This window comes from Monopterus albus, unplaced genomic scaffold (assembly GCF_001952655.1).
Source record: "Monopterus albus unplaced genomic scaffold, M_albus_1.0 scaffold70.1, whole genome shotgun sequence".
Classification (NCBI taxonomy): Eukaryota; Metazoa; Chordata; class Actinopteri; order Synbranchiformes; family Synbranchidae; genus Monopterus; species Monopterus albus.
Window position 1 is genome coordinate 908158 of NW_018127950.1, and position 24274 is coordinate 932431.

The 24274-nt window shown below is 41.1% G+C and overlaps 2 protein-coding genes across 2 annotated transcripts in view; both read right to left on the minus strand.

The window, feature by feature from the left end:
* The window catches only part of gfap (glial fibrillary acidic protein), a 6632-nt gene extending 6270 nt beyond the window's left edge, over positions 1–362 (minus strand). Inside the window, 1 exon segment of the mRNA XM_020605551.1 lies at positions 1–362. This exon segment is cut by the window's left edge and continues 20 nt beyond it. Within this exon segment, the coding sequence (XP_020461207.1) occupies positions 1–223 (223 nt within the window). The 5' untranslated portion in view covers positions 224–362.
* A 4938-nt stretch (positions 363–5300) lies between these two features.
* Positions 5301–23366, minus strand: map3k3 (mitogen-activated protein kinase kinase kinase 3). Its single transcript, XM_020605500.1, has 17 exons — positions 22037–23366; positions 18382–18458; positions 16701–16822; positions 16097–16137; positions 15604–15703; positions 15128–15241; positions 14759–14879; positions 14166–14299; positions 12934–13007; positions 12737–12804; positions 12281–12376; positions 11989–12150; positions 11527–11675; positions 10212–10343; positions 9300–9429; positions 8971–9148; positions 5301–8192 (listed from the first exon to the last, which is right to left on the minus strand). The coding sequence occupies exons 2-17, from the start codon at positions 18383–18385 to the stop codon at positions 7964–7966; spliced, it is 1854 nt and encodes a 617-aa protein (XP_020461156.1). The 5' UTR covers positions 18386–18458; positions 22037–23366; the 3' UTR covers positions 5301–7963.
* Between the last annotated feature and the right edge of the window lie 908 nt (positions 23367–24274).

Consider the following 24274-nt stretch of genomic DNA (forward strand, 5'->3'; position numbering starts at 1 on the left):
CAGCAGGAAAGTCCAGTCGGTCCCCTGGGCTTCCCAGGTGAAGGGATGTGTTGGTCGAGCCCAGGGAGATTCGGGACGTAGGGCTGGAGAGGGTGAGGCTGCGAGGGGTGCCATGCCAGGAGTAGCGGCTGGAAGGAAGACTTCTTATTCTTACTGCTGATGTGGTCAAGCCCTGGGGCCCAAAACGCTTTCTATATGATGACTGGACTCTCTGACTCTCCATGATGAGGAATGAAACTCACTTAGGGCACAAAAAGGGCTTTTATAGAGACAGACCAACCCCCAAAGCCAAAGCAGTGAGGCCACAGGGTGGGGCAGAGAGAAGGGAGGGTGGCAGGCAATGAATGGGACAAAGGGAGAGCAAAGGGGGGCTTATACGACACCCTAAAAGTTATGTGCCGTGGATTGTCTGTTCACTCAACTACTTGGCTTTCTCCCTCCTCCCCCACCTCTGACTCACTCTCTCTTACTCACTCTTATTTCACCCCTCTTTGTCTTTCTGTCTTCATTTTTTTCCAGCCGAATGAAAAGAAATGTGTGACAGGTTCTGGCCACCAATTCAACCCGACCACACATGCACTCTCACAAAAACAGAAATTGATGGAACAAAGGGTAGAAGCTGTTGGGAAGAGCTCTTCAGTGTCTAATCAGAAATAGAAACAACAGACTGACATATAAAGCAGATATATTAGACTCAGAAAAACAGAAAAATATTAAATGTATTTCTATGTGGAACATACAAGCCACATAAAATGTCCAACATATGGGATTTAGTGTCATTTTTCATGTACCCTCTTTGAGGGATGGTAGACAACAAGCATTTACTATAGTGAGAATTAAAAGAAGTTAAGTATCCTCACTATAAATTAATCTAAATATAGAGCCTGCTCAATACACTGGTTTAAAACAAATAATCATCAATTCACAAAGCTCTACATAATAAAAACTCTGCAAAATTCACTCACTATCTCTAAAGACTGTGTGAGTAATTACCTGCTGCATCTTTCTCAACAGATCACATGATTTGAACATAACAGAATTTGTGGAAGCAAGGGTCAGTTTGTCTGCATATTCTGTCACAGCAAATGATAATTAAAAAAAGAGTGCACCACTATGACACTTAACTTCTCAGCAAAATGCTGGTGGGCACTATTTAAAAGTGCCTTTGTGTTATGAAATGCTATTAAAAATACAATATCTTTAGTGTTAGGTACTAATATTCAAATGTCTTAACTTCCTTCATTTCTTTTTTACGACTTTTGTAACATGAAATATATTTGGGGATGTGAAAAGTGAGAATAAAGACTAAAGTGTGCTTTTATTTAATGGCACTTGAAGAGTTTTGTACACAAAATCAAGCATGTTTCTGTTGGTATTCCATAAAATAATACATGCCAAAGTGTATGATTTTAATTTGTCTACTCTTATACTTATAATCACCAATATGTGCATTTTGTTAATGATCATAGCAACATGGCAAAACAGCATTTCGCCTAACTGTACATCTACAACCGTCATGCTGCAGGAGCACATGCACACTTTTATTATAGCAGCAAATAGATTGTAGTCAAGGCTCTGGTGAGACTGTAGGACTCTGGGGTGTTCACTATTTTGGCTCCACAACAGATTTATGGTGGAGATGAAGAGGAGTGGGAAGGACTAAAAGAGGCTATGTTACAAAACAATTTTCATTCATTACCATGAGAACCGCTGGGCCGACTACGTCAGAACGCTTCAGCTGATCTGTTTTTGACTTCTTTTGGAAGAGGATGTGATTTATTGAGATGAGATTGTCACTGACTGTCTACTTTCAATCCGTGTCAGCTACATTCCTGAAGACAAGAGGAATTAAGGCATTTAGAGGCCTTCTACACAGCTCCTGTTACAGCTGTAATGTTCTTATGACAATGTTTTGGCTCATTTACTAAACACTGATACATTTACTAGCATCTAAAAACACTATATAACTTTATGACCTGACAAAATGGCAAAAGGATTGACAGACTGACAAATTTAATTGATCATTAAATATTGCCAGTTAAAAACTAAACATGTGATGTAGTAACATATGTAAACCTGCATACATTTTCTTAAATGGTGCATTAACTAAGAATTTATACATTGTCTAATAAATGTATCAATGAAATAAATGAATAAAGTGAAAATCTGGCAGGGTGTGGCTTCTCTCCACTATACTACCGTGACACTTCTGATGTTATTCCAGTTTTTCTACCCCTTGTTTGTCAAATGCGCCCTATAAATTAGCCCCACTTACCACTATAGCAAAGTGGTTTTAAAAACTCAAGTAGTCATAAATACAGAAAGTATATTTATTCTTTTTGATATTAAACTTAACAATTTGAAATACTTTTGTCTTTTAGGTTTCTGGATTCATTTTCCCACTTATTCAACAGACAATAATATAGTAATTAAGTAAAGCAGACATACAGTAATAGTCACGGTGATGGGCTACATAACTTAAGCAAATTTCTGGAGTTGCAGCAGACATGAATGCAAACCATCTGGAAAACACATCCAAAAAATTTGGAAATGTATAAAGGGCATTCAAAAAATTTCCAGCAAATTTTAAATTATGGTTCCTACATTATTTGGAGTATAAGATATAACTACTGCTATATTGCTACAAGTAAAACCACAGCAGCAGTGGCACAAAGGATGTCTTTGTTACTGGGTCATTAAATCACAGGGAGGGATAACCAGTGGTACTGGGAGACAGGGAATAAAGCCGGTACAACTCTCTATATGGCCCCTGAGTGTTGCTGCTTTTAAAGAAGACAAACAACAACACAGTGTCTTGAATTCCAATTGGTGTCTGTTAATAGAGGTTAAACGAATGGCATGCTCTTGGGTACTATACTCTAAGTCTGGCAGAGATTAGTTGTTAAAAGGCTCCACCTCTAAGGATCGATGGCCTGGTTGCATCATTAAGTTGACACTAATTGTCTCAGCTCTCTGGATTTTTATACAGTCACGGCAGTTGCCTCAGATCTGGTCACTGAGGTAATATGTCCCAAAGATTAAACATGCACACAGAGAGAGAAGAAAGGGTCAGTGCAGGACTGTCACTCTTCTACCTCCCTGCTGCTGGAGTCAGAGAAGGGCTGAGTCAAACAGTTGATTCATGTGCCCTACATGGTGAAACCATCTCATTTGCACGACTTACAAGGAAAAGGGATGTGGGGCAGAATCTTAACGCTGCTGGACCCAGACTGATCTCAGGCCAAGGCAACATGGCTGCCAGTTATAAGTTTGACTGAGTAATACTCAACACTTGCTTTGTACTCTGGCATTTTATACAGAGAATCCCCAGTGCGCACCTCTCAGCTGCCATTCCTCAGTGCTACCAATGGTTTAATGTACATGGCCACATACCAAATTGAATCCTGACCAACAGGTTGGAAATACTGTCTCAGTCCCACCTCCCATCACCTCATGAAGGATGTGTTTCTCCAATAGAGTGTAAATTAAATGAGGATTATTCAATTAGCCAACAACATAGAGTATAATTTACTCATGATTTGCTCTAATGTGACCAACTACACCAGGAAAAGGCTACAGTTAACTGCATCCGTAATAACAATCCGACAATATGATGCATGGTAAAGTAACAGTCACAGTGGCATTGAGTAGATGTACTTCACATTTTAACAGCACACTCACACAGGTGTTTCCATTAAACTGGCTGATTAGACCTCGACTGTGTGGGTGTTCTTGATTGACATCTGTCTGACCCTGCTATTAGTATAGGCCTTGTTCACAGCAGACATTTTGAGTCACGGTAGAAAAAACACAGGCGTAGCTAACGACATTAACGACTGAGCTCCAGAAAGTGTTCCAATAAACGAGGCCACTCAGCAAGCATACACAATACCACCATCCTGGAAATGGGCTCACATAAGTGGAACGCAGTCATCGTGAGTGTTATCAGTTACACCTGCGATTTTCTTACTATGACATGTCAAAATATCTGCTGTGGAAAAGGTTGCACCTGTTTTGGTTCATTTAGTGTCAGAATATCCCCACCCAACTTCAAACCAAACACTAATTGGAATGAATAACACCTGTGTAGGTGTGCAGGGACTTTAAGTGCATTTTGCTGGTAAAATTTATGTTCTTTTATTTAAATGGGTTTTCATACAGGACTTTTGTTTTATTTTTTTATGTGTGGTATTGTTATTTTTAAATAAATTAAGGCTTTGGATTCTTCCTCTGTCTGTGGTACTGACTTTCTAGGCCTCTCAGGTGAGAGACCTCGCAGGTAAAAACAGTACAGCAGAATATTTAGGCAGTACTAAAAGCTGCAAGACCTCATGGGAATGGGCTGTGATGAAAATCTGGGGGACTTAAGTAATGTGTGTTCCAAATGTCATAGCAATCAATCCAAAAGCTGCTGAGATACTCTGTACCACAAATGTGAACCTGCTGGTGGTGGTAGAGGAAAAGTCAGGGAGGGGTCACTGGAGTCATTCATCAGAGGACCATAAATGTCAACAAAATTCCATGACAATCCATCTAATAGCTGCTGGGATACTTCCTTCTGGGCCATAGCTGTGAACAGGCAAATTGAGTGACAGCACCATTTTAAACACAGCTAAAAATCCACACTGGTAGGATATATTATGCTCTAATCAAAACATCACATTCAGGATAACATGATTAAAACATTGTTGGGATGAACAATGAGAAATGATCTGGCACTTCGCTGACATAAGCATCTAAAGGTTAAAAGCCAGAGAAAAGCACAAGAAGACAGGTAATCACAATACTACAGTAGCTATCAGCTTCCAGTGTTCTGTCTCAGTATAAGACACATTATAAAACTAGAGCATCCTCCTGTCATTTGTTGTCATCAATCTTGAACACTTGCTTGCTGAAAAGGAAAAAAATACAGCAAACCCGAATGAATCAGTTAATAAAAGCAATAAAAACCTCATTTCTGTGCATTTCTGGGCCTTTTGTGGGACACAATCTGTTTTCACATCGTGCAGCCGGACACAGTTGCAGAAATCACTCTTTTCTGCCTCCTGTTTTCTTCCTCATGAGAAAAGCAAGAGCAAAAAAGAGAGGAAGAAACTAAATGAGAGAGAATGAGGAAAAACGAGTGCATCAATCAAGTAGCTTCTTCCTGCCAACAATGAGCTCAGTCTGCTGTGTCCTTTCATTTACTGGACTCACTGAATCTGGACAAGTCACTACTGTCTTCCTACGTGTATAAACAGACTAACAAGAAACAGTCTCACTCAGTTTTGAAAAACTATTTATTTTCTTTGGCACTGTCTGTCATTAAACATACTATTCTCTTCTTGCTGTAAAATAAATCTGATACATTAGACTTTGCACTGCAAGTCTTGTCATGATACATAATCATACATTTACATATGCAGATTTCTAAGAACTAGTTTGTATTCATTTGCTTATCTCAGGGTCCTTTGTCTTAGAATTGCAACATTTTCAACACTGAACATGTTTTTAGCTGCCCTTTAGCATGTAGCAGCCCATTAGCGTTAAGGCAGCAGCAAGCCCTTTGCTCAGAAATTCACTGATTACTGGACTCGTTATCTAAACCCTGGGATAAACAAAATCGTCATCTGGATTGAACAGCAAACTCTGACACCCAGCACCGGCTCTGATCGTTTGGCTCACACGCACACACACGCACCTTACATATGTTTTAATAATACTGAGATCACACAAAAACTATTCCCAGCTCTTTCTTTTTTAAGTTACTCCTTTAAAGGCGTTGATCATGAGACCTCATAGAAAATACTATGGCCAAATTGCACAGTTTCAATAAATTGTCAGGTAATACTGTCATTTAAATGTATAGCTAAAGATGTGTGCTCTTTTATTTTGGGCCAGAACAAGAACCAGGGTGCCAGAGTTGGTTTTCCACCCATTTTTCATTTATAAACCCCAATTCTGTAACATCCGCAAAACCAGCTGCTTTTAATGATTGATTTCTAACATCCTGAAAGTATCACCACTTTGACAGTCTAAATATAAAAAATATATTTTAACATATATATTTGCTTATTAAATCTAATTGGAATGGACATGGGGGTATAAATAGAAGTAAAACAATTTTCACATTTGAATAAAAAAAAAAAAAAACTAATTTGGGAAAGACAACAAAACTCCACAACATTCATTTAACATAAAAGTGCATCTGATTTAAAACTGATCCTTAAGCTAAGGCTTCTCAGTGAGGGATGCTTGGGCCAGACACACATGGACAGTGCAATCTTAGGCAAACAAGGCAACTTTCAGATTAAAGCCTTAAGCTTGTATTTTTTCCTAAAAAGCATTGTCAGATTCACATATAAGTTATATTACATATTACTGCCACCAGGTCCATATTATAATCCTGTATCTGTCCCTTTTAGGCACTTTATAGACTGAAAGCAGCTGTGATACCAAACAACTGTAAGAGACACAGGTAGGATAGGTCACTTTGAGGCAACAGGTAGAACCACACTTCATATGATTTCAGACTCCAAGTCTGTACTGAAATGCACAGACTCTCTCAGGTTCCCAAGATGCATTAAGGTGGCCCCAGACTCAACTGGTTAGTTTTAGAGGTAGGAGGACAGCAACAATGACAGTGATAAGGAGTTTTTTTTTTCTGTAGAAAAACATAAAGGGTCATTTTAATCAGTTATTGTAGTCCCATACCTTAGTCTTTGCCTCTCAATTCTTACTATTACATTAAACTTACAGAGCTAAGCACTTCGTTTCTCCTGGCAATAACAGACGGTCATTCAAAAGAATTTTTTTCACTGCAGTGAAGGCATTTCCAGAGTCTCCTAACAGCTAATAAAAAGTAACAACTACATAATATATTAATATTTTTCTTTCTTGTGAGTGTCATAACTTGACACATGTTAAAAAATCTTCTGAATCCTCCACTACAGATAATTTTTTTCATCCAGTTGAAAGAAAGAGTCTTTGCGGATTCTAGAAAAACCTTCCCAACAGTGATAAGGGTTGTTAAACAACCGGCTCAGTTGCAAGGAATTAATTTGTCAGAGCAACAGCTGCTTTCCACTGTGACTTGAATGTAATGGTAACATGAGAGGCACAAGCTGGAGCTAGGAAATGTGGTGTATAATGGTCTTCTGAAGCTACTGACAAGTGAACAGATTTGTGTATTTGGCTCTTATCATTAACTTCTGGTGATGTCTTCTGAGGGGCTGAAACCAAAACATGCCTTAAGCTTATTTTGGTATTAAACTCTGTGTAGCTGCTCTACACATACTGTATCTCCATGTAACATCACTTCATCTGTGTTTCACTTAGTCTACAGAGAGGTGGAGCTAGAAATGCTAAATCCATAACAAATAGCTTAAAGAGGCTGTGACTGAGGGATAGGTGAAATAAACAGTACTGCCAAGCAGAAAAAAAAAAAAACAGAGAACCTGTCCAATTAACACTGTAGTGCACCAATGGCTTCAGCATCCCACTGGGCAAACTTGAACATTAGGCCTGTTGTAGCTTTCAAAGTGTGCTTAACTAAACATTAAAAAGTCAAGCAGTTCAGGGCTTCCTGGCATTTGTCATAACAGCCAATCAAAATAAGGTAAACACAGGAGTATATACTTTAAGAAGACACAACTGGTGCATGAGCTATGATTCGATCATGCTGCATTCAGATCCTGTGTTTCTGTCACACTGTGTTTTGTTTCCCCCTGGTGGTGATTCTTGTGGGAGCCTGCACAGGCGCTGGTACACAAAGCACTGCACTGACTGCAGTTGTCAAATGGTTTGCACTTTGGATCTGTGTGAGTGAACAGTGCCTCCTCTTTGAAGCATCTGAATGGTGGCAGAGGGACATTCAGGCCAGTTCCACGCCTGGTCTTCTGTCATGGATGGGTTTTGAGGAAGCTACAGCTACTGCTGAGGCTACTGTGCTACTCTGTGTGTAAGTTAGGAAACCAGGCAGGTCTCAGCACAGAATCTGGGAGAAGGGATGTCTGAGCAGCTCCTCAGCACTCGGCCTGTGTTTGGCCTCCACAAAGATGCAGCGGATAAAGTCCCGTGCCTGTTCAGAAGTGTGCAAGGGCAGCAGTGGGTTGGTAGGCTGAGTGGCGATCTTGAATATGGCCGCCATGGCCTCATATTCGGCCCACGGAGGCTTTTCTGTCAGCATCTCCACCACTGTACAACCAAGGCTCCTGTAAAAGGCACGTGTGATTTGTTTGGTTAAGTCATATAACAAGTCGATACAAACACCACATAGTGTTTCAACACTATGAAGGAATGTTTTGAATGGAAACTTTGACACTCGCTGTCTGCAGAGGGCCTGCTCCACCTGTTTGGGAGGTAGAAAGCCCCCCTGGGAGCATCACTTCCCCTCCGGCCTGGAACCTGGAACATACCGAACTCTGTTACGGCGTGTCTGACTGGCCTTCAGCCAATCACATCACTTGCCTGGTGGGTCACCACCTAATCAGATTGCATAAGGGAATGTTGTCTGCTCTGTGTGTGGGAGTGTGGTAGCAACAGGGTTATGTACAGCAGGTTCCTCAATTTATTAAATGTTTTGTTCCCTTTAAGAGCACTGTGCATCTGCCAACTTATGAATGACAGGTTGGTCACTGGACAGAAACAAATGTTCCATTCCTTGTGATACCAAATTAACAAATCAGCTACAGTAGTTAATTCCTGGATCCATTAAATGTCAAAACAAGTCAATTTAAATACTCCTAGCTGATGAATTTTTTTCTACTAGGTGATTAAGACATGTATCTTCCAGTCAGTCAAACACAGTATCACTGTAAATAAATACATGAACATTTATAAATCAGGTTATACATCAATTCATATAATTTTTTGCAGGTCTTATCAACCAGTGGTCATGTAGTTCAGGTAGGACATCTATCCCTAAAAATAATTGTTTTGTAAAGCAACATCAAACTTTAATTTGAACTGCTGCGTATCTGCTGGTCTTACCAGACATCAGCCTTCCTGCCATAGCCCTCTCCACTGATCACCTCTGGGCTCATCCAATAGGGGGTGCCGGTCACTGAGCAGATGCCGGTGCCAGACATGCAGATGGTCTGCAGCCTCTTACTGGCGCCAAAATCTCCAAGCTTCACATTTCCCACTGAATCACGCAGTATGTTGGCACCTGAAAGCCAGAGTTGACATGGAAGAAGGAAATATTTTATCTCACCAATCATCTTCCACACATGGTAAGGCCCAAACATTTATATATTAAAGCACTGTCTAAACAGCCCAAAGGGTATAATGCTCAGGCCCCAATAGTTAAACAGGGCTACCTTTGATGTCCCTGTGTACAATCATGTTGCTGTGCAGGTAGGACATGCCCTCCAGGATCTGTCTTGTGTACTTCCGGGTCACATTTTCTGTCAGGGCTCCATAGGCCTTCAGCTGGTCTTTGACTGAACCCTGATACAAAGAAAGCACATGCACGTATTATACTGTGTTGTTATATGCAGGTACAAAGACCACCAACCCACTCTATCATCAATGTTCTGAGTGAAGATGCAGGCAGTAAAGGAGCCTACCTAAAACCTGGCATCTGGAAGATGTCTGTGATGCGTTCAGACAGACAAGTTACAACGAGGTGCTCTATGATCAGCTATTCATGAACACCAGGAAAACTGACTTTCTTTTGTGGTTCTTACTCTGTTTTTGTACATACCTTCCATGGTGTATTTATGATGCTAGATTTTAGACAAGTAAGTTGGCTACACATGTGTAACTGCAGCCCAGGAACCCAACGGAAACAATGTTCCTGTGGTCAGAATAGAGGTGAAATTCCTCAGCTCCTAAAATTGTTCCTGCAAAAGTTCCTGTGGTTGAAAAGAGCCATAAATATTTTCTCAGCCTTGAAAATAATTTCTGGTTGAAGTACAGGAAACATGCCCTAGCCACTTTTCTGAAAAACTTAAAATTATTTATATTACCAATTTAATAGAAATTCCAAATGTTGCTTACGGATCATTGTCCTTTCTTTTGCTTTCCTCCTGTCTCGATTTCATGCTCTTGTGCGACTGGCTGAGTTGCTTTAGTTTAATTAAAATGATCTTACATCATAACATCAGGTGCAATGTGAGCGAACACAAACACTAAAGTTAGGGAATTAGTTTCTAGTTTTCAACTGAGAAAACAATTACTACTCTGAGTCCTGCTTGAAGCTGTGTGGTGTGAAAACTCCTACGACTCACGCCCGGCATGTACTCCATGAAGATAGTGAGGGTCTTCTCATTGTGGTCCCTCAGACAGCCGTAGTACTGAGCAATGCGCTCATGATGCAGATTTTTCAGCAGCTGGATTTCACACTCCAAAGCACTGACCTCCTGCAGAGAAACGGTAAGAAATGACACCCTTAAAATTCACACAACAGCTCAAAGGTGACAAATAAAAGCTGTCATTTCTGAACAGTGCTTCTTTGTTGATTTACTGTATTCATTAAAAAAAAAAAAAGTTAAATATAATTAAAAAAAATTCTCAGAAATCCCTGCAGGCTCTGTCATATCTGTAACCAAAGATGAAACCATGATCAGTGAAACCATAAATACAGGGATGACAGTGATTTATGACTGCATGTGGAGTCTGCCAAAAGTGAAACCTAAATCAGAAAGTAACTAACAGCCAACAGCACAGTTCCTCAAAAGAACTTCCTGTGTTTACCTCAGAGAATGAGGCCACAACAGAGAGAGAGAGAGGGAAATCCCAAAACAGAAGCTGGTTTAATAGAAACAACAGCAGATTCTCATCTGATATAAGCTGGGGGGGGTGGTGGTGGGAGTATGAAGGGGTAATGGGAGGCCAAGGCAACGCTGACCCATCTCCCACCACCACACCACAACGCTCCTTTCAGATACAGGAAGTGACAGTGCACGTTTTCTCTGTGGCAGACAGGAAAAGACATTAAAATGGTGAAGGGGGGGGGAGGAAGGAAAGAAAACCTGTTTGATACATTCCACTTCTTGAGTTGGTGACTGACTATTCTCCTTCTGTGTCAGTGCATTAAATAATGTTTATTGCTAAAATCCTGAAGCAAAGATGTTTTTAACATGGTTAACTCATTAATCCCATGCTAACTAGCTGCATTCCAGCATGATGAAGTAAATAGATTAGCATTCACAACATATGAGGTCATTCTTGGTGCATATACGGTTTTTACAGTGGTGCAGACTTGTGACTTGCTAATGAGCAACAAACCAAGGTCTAATATTTAACAGTACAGTTTCAAGAGACATGAGTTATACTGTCAAAATAGCAAGGAGATGACAGAATGCAATTTCCTAAAAACAGTAACCAGTGGTAAAGAAATGTACAAATGCAATGTCATCAAAACTACCCCAGCATTTTTATACAAATGAAGCAATGACAAGAGGCAAGTGCAAAACCAAGAGTATAAATATTCAGTACTGGGAAGAGAAATGATGAAAACCAACAGAAGCAAAACCTCCTGCTTCTGTGAAAACATGGATGTAAGTGAACTAACCATGGTAGTGTAATTAGATAGTATCTCACCTTGCTGGTCTCAGGACTGTCAGGATCAAACTGGACTTGCTTGGCAGCCAGCTCCCTCCCAGTATCCACATCGTAACACAAGTAAACCCGTCCAAATGCTCCCTGGCCCAGAAGTTTCCCCCACCGCCACGTCACTGGAGCACTGGGTGCTGGAAAACACAAAACAACCACACACGGTCAGATCTTCATTCACATAAAATATACAATATAATCTTAATGAGACACAGCAAGACATATGATTTATGGTTTATAGGATCAGTTTTTACTTTTATCATTTTACTGAATCAATGTTTAAATACCTTTGCCAAGATTTTGTTCATCTTGCCAAAATTTTATTTTGGAGGAAACTTTGCATGAACACAGAGCTTCAGCTGTACTGGCCCTTAAACCCTTCAGAGTATCAATTACGCATCTCTTAAGAATGTAATGGATGTCATCCTAAAAAGTTGGATCAACACTCACATGTATGGGCAACAGAACGATCCTGGTGATGCAGCCTGCCCTGAGCATCAACTAGCTGCCAGCTGCCCACACTCTCCTCGCTGCCGTTGAGCGACCGGCGTGAAGGCACCAGAGTGAACAGGTTCCCCTGGGGGCGGCGAATCCGTGGAAATGTACGACGACCTGAAGGGGATCAGAAAAGAGGTTGGCTGAGGTGAATATCACGTGATGAATGAGAGAGACAATGGGAAGAAAAGGTACAGAGTGAGACGAGAGAATGTAAGAGGCCATTCATATAAACTGAGCATCCTACCTTCACTGTGATCCTTGTGATGCAGGGAGACATGGTACCTACGAGGATAGGTGCCTCCCTTCCCTGCTACCCTGTCATACACATGATTCTCCCTGTCTGAAAGTAAACATCCAAATGTCAAAGGTCAGCAGTATTACTCTGTAACTCAACCACAGTTTAGCTAAGTCACACAGCTTTCAAATGGGCTTCTTTATTACTCTCCCTTCAGAGAAGAACAGGACACTACAAACCAAACACTGACTAGCAAGAGTAGAATTCTTTATCAAATCAATAATGCTGCATTCTCAGCTTTGGCTCAGCCACATTGCAAACCTTCCCTCATGTCTTTGTGGTTTTACTCTGAAAGTGATTGTCACAGTGCTTTATTCCATAAGATGCGAATGTGTTGCTTTCACACAATATTTCTGTATGGCTATTGGTGCCGCTTGAAAGATCTTTTCTTATAGCTGCTCTCACCTGAGCACTCCTGACGATTATCAGGGTAACTTTTTGCTCTGTGCGTGCGAGACTTCCTCAATGAGGGGCTGTAGGGGGAGAAAAGGAAGCAACAGGAAATGCACGTACCAATTATAAAGATGTCATGGAAATGCTAAAACATAATAAGTAGAGAGCTCCTGTACAAAGTCAGTCTGTAGGTAGGGTTTGTTCCTGACCTGTCTGAGTTGCTGTCCAGAGACTGACAGCTTCCAGAGACCGAATTCTCTGCACTGCTCCAAGGATCCAACATCTGTTCATGGCACAGTGGAAAATGAAGGGTGTGTATGTATATGTGCTTTGTGTACACATGAAATTAAAATCCATCCTTAAAATTTATGTTTGGATTCTTCAGAAGCCCAATATTTCCCTTTTTATAAATCAGCTTGTCTAGCAATTTAGTTGAATCACTCAGAGGACTCAATGAAGTCTTTGTCTGACCTTTTGCTTACAAGTTACATTTGTAGTCAACCTAAAAATGTACTGATAAACCCTGAAAATCAACCAGGATTCTGTCAATACCCACAAAAGGTCAGAAATCAGAAAAGGGCTTCATGTAAGCTGTTGAATATGAGTCGTTTTTATGAAGACGTTATGTCTGAGATCATAAACACAGCACTTGAACTCTTAAGGGTGGCTTTTCCCCATTATCTGTAAAGCTACGGGTCTAAGTATTACAGTAGGGGGATGTTATAGACTGCCATTAACAATGACTGAGTCTGTGTCCTCATTGGCTCATCACCTCTCTCATATTGATTACAAGGAGAATGTTTTATTTGGTGAAGGTTCCAGGTTCAAGTCCAGGCTGACCTAGTGCCTTTCTGTACTGTGTTTGCATGTTCTCCCCGATCTCCCCTGATATCCAAATTTAGAAAGAAATCCCGACATAAGCCTTGGTTCACTACTGATCTCTCTAACATGCAGCATAGTAGAGATAAAGCCGGGGTTAAAGCAAGAAAGACAAGCTCCATGCTATATTGGCTCCATTTTAGGCAACTAAGTAATCAATGTACAGCTAATATAAGAAATGTGAAATCTGAATAATATTTCTATGCTACCCCTGACAGTCTTAATGAGCCAAGAAAGTTCTGGAGATCAATTATCAGCTCACAGACATTCTGATGGCCTGCCCTCCTACATTATTAAGGCCTCAGCTACAGTGTCTGATAGGCTCAGTATGTTTAACTGTTTTAATGAACATTTTGTTGCTTCTTCTAGACTTCCTGTCTCTGGCACTAACTCGCTCTTGGAAATTTTAACAATTGTTGTCTGTTTTAGTGCTGCATGTGTTTTTGTTGTCTCAAAACTGTGATGCAGCCATATTGGCTGGGGCTCCCTTGGAAGAGACATTTCTAAGCTCAGTCGCATTACTCCTTGATTAAATATTGGTTAAATCAATAAAATGACTCACACACTGATCGCTGGTCTCAGGGATGAACTCCCCCTCACTGTTTATGCTGGTGTATGAACCTTGGCGGGCGATCCTCTGCTGGCGTTCAGGCACATAGCCAGGAGGCGGTGAGGTCCGCCCTGTGTTCTGAGAACCTGGGATTAGACAACACTTATGAGCCTGATGGAAAAAATTACACATATATGAAAAACGAGAACGTAAAACAATTTGTGAACTTTACATGCCCGAGGACTGAAACATACATAAAAAATTCAGCAACCATATTTGTTGATTACATGGGGAAAAACTGCTTTACATAATTTGTCAAATTAATAGGTCAAGTTGACATTTGGTTTCTATTTTCCAGGGAGAGTTCCAGGGGGTTGGGACTATACTCATACAGCACACATCCATGCTTTGTGATATGAGGACAGCCAGAGAGCGAAACTGAGGAAGTAAAAAAAGAAGCAACAATCCATAACTGAAGATTAATAGAATGCTGATGTTTCTGAGGGAACCTTTTTGACTACATTATGTCCTTTGAATCAGAGTGTGAGCCATGTTGCTGCAGATAAGATGAGAGAGAACACTGAATGAAAGCTAAAGATATGTACCAGTTGATAGATGGCGCCCTCTGGGTTCAGTGGATTGGTACACTGCGCTCACGTCTCCAGTGGATTGGGAAGACTTGATCCTCACCTGTTTACATGGTGCTTGGTGAGAGGGGGAGGAGGCCTGCAGTTAGAGGAAGGAGGGGAGGACAGGAGGTTTAAGCACCACCACAGTACATGATCAAGCCATGGCTTTGTGTCGTCATGCCAGTTTTGTGTAATTTAATTAAATGAGGAACCTTGATTTTTCACAACATGGTGGTGGTGAAGAAATGGCAGTGGCGCAATGGCACATTTTAACTACACACCCACTATGCACATATGTGTGTGTGTGTGTGTGTGTGTGTGTGTGTGTGTGTGTGTGTGTCTCACCTTGCTGTGCTCCTGAGTGAGCAGCAGGATCTTGATGCTCTTCATGTTGGAGCTTCGGTCCAGCAGGTCGATTGCTTTGTCCAGATCGTCTTGACCCCGCAGAGGGATTGACAACTGGAAAGATACAAGACAAACAGACCCACACACACACACACACACACACACACACACACACACACACACACACACACACACACACACACAATCAACAATGCATCTGAACTTATTCCATGATTCACAAGCATACAAAGTCTATTGGAAGCACTTCAACTCAATGCAGATACATGCAACAATTAAATCAAAAGATTTAGCCTATTAATTGATTAGTTGATCAACAGAAAGTGATCACACAATTTTATATAATAAACTACATGCACTCTCTGCATGTCTGTCAATGTCTCATTGATCCAGTTGAACGTAGAGAGAGCTGAAGGACAAAATGAGGTGGTGAGACAGCAGAAGTGACTCCACTTTACCTCGTTGTTCATATAATGGAGGTCTAGATGCTGTCCAAAGACAGTCTTAACCTTTTGCTGGATTTCTTCAAACTGCACAGGCCGTCCAAACATCAGGATCCTACACATAAAAAAAAAAAATCACACACAGATGCAGATATTATGACACTTGTACTGGCTGCTAAGGAAACTGATTTTGATCTACATGCACACATGCAAACAAAATACATGCAAGCTGCTGTTTTTAGTGTGCACATTCCTCTAAGTACACCTTGCATATCTGTGGTTTGTGCTTGCAGCCACAGACTCACCACAGTCTTTTCCACCATACCACTCTGAAGTACAGCACAGTGCTGGAGTATATGTTTGACTCTGGGATGTACTCTTTCTCAACATGAGTGTGCTTGTCTTTGTTTCTAACTCACATATGGATATGTGCATGCTTTCATGTATAATACCAACACACACACACACACACACACACACACACAACATGCATGTAAATAAAACTGACCTCCTCTCTCCTGAGAACTCAAACTTTATCCTGACATCGCCCTGAGGGGAAGCAGACAGAGGAAGGTCAAGGAAGTCAAAGGAGGTCAGTGGTGTCCAAAAAAAGGCTGTGCTGATATTTTTATTATTGTACCTTACTTTGTGAATTATGTTCACCACAAAATCCAATGTGATTGTCCCCAAAGAACGCAATTCAGATGTTTTGAAACTGGGCTTTAGGAGCAGCGCTACTTTCAGACTGACTTGCACACGTGGTGTCTTCACCAGGACTTACACAAATATTGTTTGCTAAGAAGACAGGTCACTCTGCTTCTTTCATCATTTATGAAAACCAATAGAAGGAACCATTTCAAAGACCTGGGAAAATGGTGGAGATTGTCTTTTTGTCTTTGTGAAGAATATACTGTATCTAAGGCTATCTAACTATAACTAAGTATTAGGACTTGGGTAATAACAAGGGTAGGTTTCAAAAGTTACTATTTCCTTTATTCCTGTGTTCAGATTCAGGATTACGAGGACACCTCTACAGAAGCTCGAGCTTCCAAACCATTTTGTAGGCTTAAGTCTTAAAATGTTCAGCTTATGGTGATAGAGCTATACCACACCTGTCTGTTGGTCTGAGCTTGCGTCTTGGGTTTGCCACTATCGTATGACAAAACAGGTTGGCGGCGCGTCATCTGAAGGGCAACCAGGTCCTTCATTATAGAGTGGAGAGCCTGCCTCTCATCTGAAGAAGATAAAGAGTAGGGAAAAAATACACAGAGTGGTTCCACAGACTGGGAAATGAATAGTGTGTGTATGACAGAGAAAGTGTGAGATACGAGTCCTCAGCACTGTTAGATCTAACAGACAGATAACCCAAAGGGACATGTGCTCATACCACACTTACAGCACCAAGCTGATCCTCCTCCTCCCTGACCACTGAGACAGCTGCTTCCACTGTCTACATCTGTCAGGATGTACAAAACATACATATTCCAGGGTGTCTCTTATCAGAACTGTGTTTGACATTACAGGTGGGGTTTATCCTCATGTACCCGATTTCACGCCCAGGTGTGATCACACATGGCACAGTTTCAACACAGCTTACTCTTGAAGCAGGAGAGTCATAATTTAAATAACTTAAAAAGAATGGAGACAGAGTTTAGGGATTTGACAGCAGAGAAGGAGCTCTGCCATCACTCTGATCCATGTCCAAACTCTTTTCTTTTGTTTTCCTTCATATCAGCTCTTTAAAAGTAGCAGGGAAAACTTTTTGAGTCTATGAATGAATTTGACCAGAGAACGGTATATTTAGGTATTAGGGTGACAAACTCCGAAAAGAAGAACATCAACATAATCAAGAAAAACACAAAATCATCAGTAGAAATCATCTGTCAACTCCATCCTGTCAGCTCCTGATCTTCTTCAACAGGCTGATCCTCTTCACTATCAGCACTGCAGCCTGACTACACCAACCTGACCACCATCGACACCCCGTGAACATGCAAGTAACCTTCCTTTGCTAATGCTAATCTGGTGCCAGAATTAGAATTAGCTCTATCCAAAATGTCCAGATTCCTAGCTCTTTTAGCAGCCATTCTCATGTGATGACCAGTACTATATTCAATATTCTGTACCCACATTCTCATTGTTGCTGAACGTAAATGTTGTTGTTGTTGTTGTCTGGTATTGATCTGTTTTTCTTTGGCTCACAACTCATAAAGATTTTTTGCTGCCTTGCTTAGTGAAACATCTTTTCTCCCCACAAAGGTAATAATTTGTGGTTAAGAAACTCTTCTTGGCAGGCCACTAAGAGGACTTGTGCATTAGTTTTATCATGCCTGACCTTATAAAGCCATCTCGGTGGATGAATAATTAACTTGGGTATGTGTAATAAATCTGATTAATATTCGCCCAGATCATAATTGAGCTAATTTCCTAAAGCACTTAGCTGCGCACTAAAAAAGGTGTGTGGAGACAATTAGTCAGTCATCTTTAACTACAGCCACATTGAGGCTATCCTGTGTCATGGTATTAGAGCAAGGGAAGGCCTGCAGTGTTTTTCATATGCCTATTCCCATGTTTGATCTCAGGGCTGGACTAACTCACGAAGAGAAAATACTCTCCCTGTGTAGCTTGGACAGACATCACACAACCCCGGGGCAGCCGGGAGAACCAGACCCCCATCTCTACAACGCCGAAAACCAATCCTTCACCCGCCAGTGTCTGGAGCAGCGTGGGGGGGGGGGGTCTTTTTTTATCTTATGTAATAAATGTCTGTCTAACATCAGATTTTAGACTTACTCATTGTGGCGATGTTTGCGTACGTCTACAAACCAGTCTTTAGAAACTTGTCTCTACTGGGCCAACCCACCCTCAGCCTGTGGAAATAAAACAGAAATCAATTAGTTATAAGAAAAAGGCTTATAACTATACGCTGGCACTGTTTCTTGTTAGTATTTGTGCCTTGGAGAAGAAGCATAAGGATGTGAGTTACTGAGTCAGACAGGAGATGACACAGGTTATCAGCCAGTTTATAAGCCTTTCATTTATAGCACAGGCCCTTTTTCATTCTTGATTCCATACAGGTATGTAAAAACATGTAGCCTAATCCTGCAGAACACAGGCCCAGTGATTTTTCTGACTGAGGGAATGAGAAAGTGTGCAGTGCATTTGAGAATGTGTGTTTCATTCATAAGAAAGAATGACAATTGGAAATGGCTGAAACTCAAGTTTCACTGGCAGAGACTGGTCTGGCACACTTCATAAGGGGAAAAACGCTTTTTAACCGGAGTTTTCTACAATTTGAAATATCTGCCCGCTTTAAACATCTCCGCAGAAACCTCACTCAGCCGTGGTATAACTCCATTGTTGATGTTAACAAGGTCATATTATTGGCCCTGTTCTTGACATCAATTATATACTAGGGCATTTCATTTAGTGGGAAGTTGTAGCAATAAACCACATAATATAAACTAATGCAGTAAGGGGAAATACAAAATGCCTTGAGTTCATCTTACGCTGAGGCCCTTAAACTTAGTTTTCACAAATACAGTAGATGATGAATGAATGATGCTTGGTAAAGCAGTTATGATAGATTTGAACAAAAACAAAGCCAAATGACGGTTACCTACTTATCAAATCAGAGATCTGATTAAGTAGAAATATGTCTACTGAGGATACACTGATCTGACTTCTGCTCTCACAGTTCTACTGTCTTAATTTAGGTGTATTTGTAATCTGCACTCATCAATGAGTGAACCTCCTTTGGATCATTTTTATGCACAGTAACTGGCTGTGTTGCTAAAAGCTGGTTTGTGACTGAATGAAAGTAATTGACATTTATAAAGAAACTGTAAACAGTGAGGATCCACCTCATATGATAGATCTACCTCAGATCAATACTTGATCTGCTTAATATGATCAATATTGGCACACATATTGTTGTGGTGGACTGGATTGATAACCACTTTTCTACCAGGTTTACACCATAAACCACAAAAAATGTTTATCCAAGTTAATGTACATGGTTAAACCAAATTAGCATCTCAGGTAAATCAGAGGTCAGTGATTTCCCATGACAGCTTTAAAAACTCATAAAAAAAAAAAAGACAGAAGAGGAAAGTGATCCATCTGCCATGGTTATGTGGTTGGGTGCTCGGTAACCAGTTTAATTTATACTATGGTAAATGGACTGTATTTATATAGCGCATTTCCACAGTGTGTTACACTGGCCAAAGCGCTTTACAGAGATGATACACCATTCACCCACCTATGACGACAGCTGCCACACAACGGCGCTAATCAAGCCACCGGGATTCAGTGTCTTGCTCAGGGACACTTAGGCATGTGGGGAGTCGAACCACCAACTTGCTGGTCAGGAGACGACTGCCCTACCTCATGAGCCAAAGCCACCCACACTAAGACAGCAACAAAGGAAGCAGTGCTGATAAATACCAGATACCAGCCTGAAGAGTGTCAGAGAACGGAGGCCGGAGAAGAGGCTGCCGCCGTCTGATTTTGCACAGTAAGAAAACTGTCCAAGAAGAAAACAGGGATGAAAGAAAACAATTTCTGTGCATGTAATGCACAGCATCAGCACCTGGGGCAACAGGCACGTCCGTCTGTGGTCAGCGGAGCGTTGCCACGTTGCTTTCAAGTTCCTGCCACTCTCATGTTCTATGCCAACAGAGTAGGCGCCAAAGACTTCTGTCCTTCAGCTCATCGAACGTCATGCTCAAGATATTTTATCCCCTACTAAACAGAGTTTATGAGATGTGTGATACCCCCAGTAATGGTATGGATGTGCAGTAACTTCAGAGAACTCAGAGCCATTATGCCCTTTCTACCTACACATTGTTCTCAATTAAGAACAGTAAGAGTGCTGGATCTGGAAAGAAAAACTCAAACCATGCACCTCAAGGGTCCTTGTAGGCAACAAAACAACAATTAACCTCTGTGTCCAATCCCCGATCTACCCTCTGCCCTCCTGTTTCTCTAGATTTTAATTACCTCCCAAGCGGAATGCAAAGAATTCAGTGGAGAAGAAGGCTTCGTTCTACCAGTCCAGTCAGCTGGGCCTGCTTTATTTCCCTTGTCTCACATTTCCAGGACTAGCACTATTTACATGGATTTTTCTCCCCCCTTCTTCTCTGTCTGCTTTGAGAGGTGTTTAGTCTGATGCTGTTTTTCCCAGCCACAGTTCTCACTCCGTCTCTGGCCAGGGATGCATCTGGACTCAGGGCTTCATGGCAAAATCCCCTGCTCCGATCTCTCCTGTTTCAGGTGCACATGTGCTTTTGATTCCGAGCAACCCACCACATTTAAATATTGCAGTCTCAACAAAGACCAAGCGCTTGCCTTGGCTAAAGTCTCAAATACCCTTTGTAGTGTTTTAACACATACAGATGTCTTCAAATATAAATTTCAGAAGATAAACCTATGTGGGTTACAGTGTTGGTTACACTTTGAAAGTGTTCAGATAACAGTATGTTAAGGGTCAAATGATAAAAGAGAAGGGGCCTTCTGTGTTCCATAACAGCATAAGCTTATAAAAAAAGGCCACACTTTAGCTTTTGTCATCTAGAGAAAGATGGCTAATACATCTCAGCAATACTCTCTGTCTCAAGAGCCTGCAGGTTTCTGGAAAAAACGTTTTGAAACCACTAGCTTCAGTACCTTCCTCACCACAGCTGTGACAAAATTCTAAATGCCGTCAATAAGCAAGGGTACTGTTACATGATTTTCTGGTGCTATTTAAGACTTCTTTACAACTACCGTGTTTGTAAACACAGGGCTACATTTTCATTTATGCTCAGCTAATAAACAGATATTTACAGACGTATCTACAGTATATATCATACTCTACAGGTGTATGCCTATATAAAGCTGTTATTTTATTTTGTTTTGATAAAGGTTTTCACAGTCAACAACTCTACAACACTTTGTGGGTGTTACATTTAAGTGTATGTATTTTAAAGCAAATAAACAGTAGTCTATGTTGCAGACAACAAACAGGTCTCTGTAGGTGTTTCTTCTCTGGTTCTCAGAATTCATTGCCTGCTGTGGTCACTGACTTCACCTGATTCTGACGATGTAGGACAGAGGACACTGAAGTCACTTCCTCTGTATTTATATTTTAATTTGGGTGAGGGGGTGTCAACAGACTAAGTATTCCTATCTCTCATTCTGTTTAGCTTTGTGTTCAACTAAACAATGAGAAGTCCACATTTCTGCCTGAATATTCCATGCTGACGTTAAAGAGATCATTTAAATGATTAAAAATCATCTTAGACACTTGATTTTGGTACCTGAGTTGCACTAAAGATACTCTTGCACTCTTGTATTTTTAGAAAATCCTGGCTACATCCAAGTTTTCAAGCAGAAAGCTTGTTTTGCACACATGTTATGAATGCAGCATAATTCATCACCTGTCATCCCTGTCACGTGCACAGCTCACCTGTCTTGGTGTCGACCTCGGTCAGGACAGGACCGTGCGTCTCCCGCGTGCAGGTCACTCCGGTCACCGGCGTGTCTTGGCAGAGATGACACAGTAGGTCCAGCGGTTGTCCACGTCCATCGGTGTCCTCAGTTAGATGGATACACTGGGGACTGTTCATGTATATGAGGGCGCCATGGCGGGGCTGACCCCCCCCCCACCAGGGGAACGTGGGCTGTTGTTCTTCAAGGAAAAGTTGGAGCACACGCACAGAATGACGCTTTCCAAGTTGTAAAAGCAAACACGGTCACATCAGACAACTGTGGGGTTTACACTGAAAATTGTCCAGTGGAAAATCCCACATAAGACTGGTCCAGCTGTGGTCCAAAAACAAAGATTTCGCTCCGCCGCAGTCTCGGGTATTTGGAAAACTCAAATTTCCAAAACATGTTCATAAGTCACACTAGATGTCAGCGATTTCAGGCGCTACTAGACAAGATGTAAGTGACAGTATGGCCTGTATGACATCCATTAATGAGTAACAGCTCGCCAGAGGCAAATACCGTATGATTTCCGCGATTTTTGATGGCAACTCCTCCTGCTAACTTTGCAGAATCCCCTCTGTGTGTTGCCAAGTTTGAATTCAAAATAGTTTATGCTGGAGATACGTTTACCTTAATCATTGCACTGCATAAAACTGCTTCGAGTTGCAACTTGAATATGGATCTATAGGAATACACAAAGGCCTCTCTGACCTATAACACAAGTATTTTGATTCAGACGACATAAGAGTTCACACGTTAACAACTATACTGGCGGAAATGACATTTGCAGATAGAAATACTAGCCTACGTGTAGCCTATATATTTATTATACACAAAAACTCGATTTGTTATGTCAAGCGCTGGACAAACTCCATCGAGGTTGAGACTTCGCAGAGCTTCGAATTCCTAAATTACGGTACTTGAGGTATTCATACAAGAATCAAACTGACTTTAATGTGAAGGAGGAGAATAAAAAAACTGGTTCATAAAGTTGTGGTTGGACGTCTGTAGACACCAATAGTTCCCCGCTTTCTTCAACCAAAACAAAGCAAGAATAATGTTCAGTTGAATACGACAAACTTCCTGAGAGGAAAAAAATATCGCCACCGGAACCCGCGTTTATGCTTCCAATAAGTCATGAAAACTGTACTCCAGTGTTGTATCCTTGTCTTCCAAAGACCTGACTGTCCGTCTTCCATACATATGTTACAACACGGATTTATTCCCAGGGGGATTTCTGACTAATGAACTATGTAAATTAGTGCCTTACAGTCACGGGGACGCGACTCGGCTGAAGTCTTTCCACTGGAGCGCGCACAATATTATTAAAGGGGTGGAGCATCTGTGACGTATATCAGACGTATGCTGCTTTCAGGGCTTTCGGAAAATCGGCTTGTCAACTGCAGCGGCTAAATGCATTTTTTGCAACTTAATAACCGGTTATCAGTGGTGGAAATTTATTTGATATACATGTATTCATTTATACGTAAGCGAAGTTTTAGATGTACTTTGGGTGTCTATTTAATGCAACTTTATAACATACTTCTATTTCACTACCTGCCAGAGTAAAATAACATCCATTCATCCATTATCTGTACCGCTTATTCCTGAATAAGCTAACAGTGGGTGAGAGGCCGGGTCCACCCTGGACAGGTCGCCAGTCTATCTATCACAGGCTTGACATGTAGACAAACAACCACACACTCACTCCTACGGGCAATTTAGAGTCGCCAATCAACTTAAGCTGCACGTCTTTGGACTGTGGGAGGAAGCCGGAGTACAGAACAACATTTACCTCAAATTACTTCTAAGAATGCATATGACAACTTAAAGAAATAGGCATGATAAACTACTCACTTTCTGAAGAAATTAAGATTATTTTGCTTACCGCAACATTAAAATGGTTAGCATACGTCATCTTATCAAAACATATAATCTAATAATGGAGCTATACTATACAGGCTGAATTGCACTAATGTGGAACACCTGAGTTCCTATACCTGAAGGTCTTCCTCAAATAAAAGTCAGTGAAACCACGGGTTAGAACAGGCTGTGACATAATGTTAACAAAATCACATGACTTTTCATATGTTCAATAAAAAATTAGGGTGCCTTCATCTTCAAAGCAGGAAGCACCCCTTGTGAAGACCGCCTAAAGGTCAATGACAGCGTTTAACATTAGACAAACTTAATGTGAAGGCTATACATTTCTCTT

Bases quoted from the DNA above. Each gene is read 5' to 3' on its own strand.
- map3k3 (XM_020605500.1), bottom strand. The intron at 16,138-16,700 runs GTGTGGTATAGC...GCTTCCCCTCAG, and splicing joins AAGCTCAGACCAACAGACAG to GGCGATGTCAGGATAAAGTT. The intron at 9,430-10,211 runs GTGAGTCGTAGG...TCTTTGTATCAG, and splicing joins TCATGGAGTACATGCCGGGC to GGTTCAGTCAAAGACCAGCT.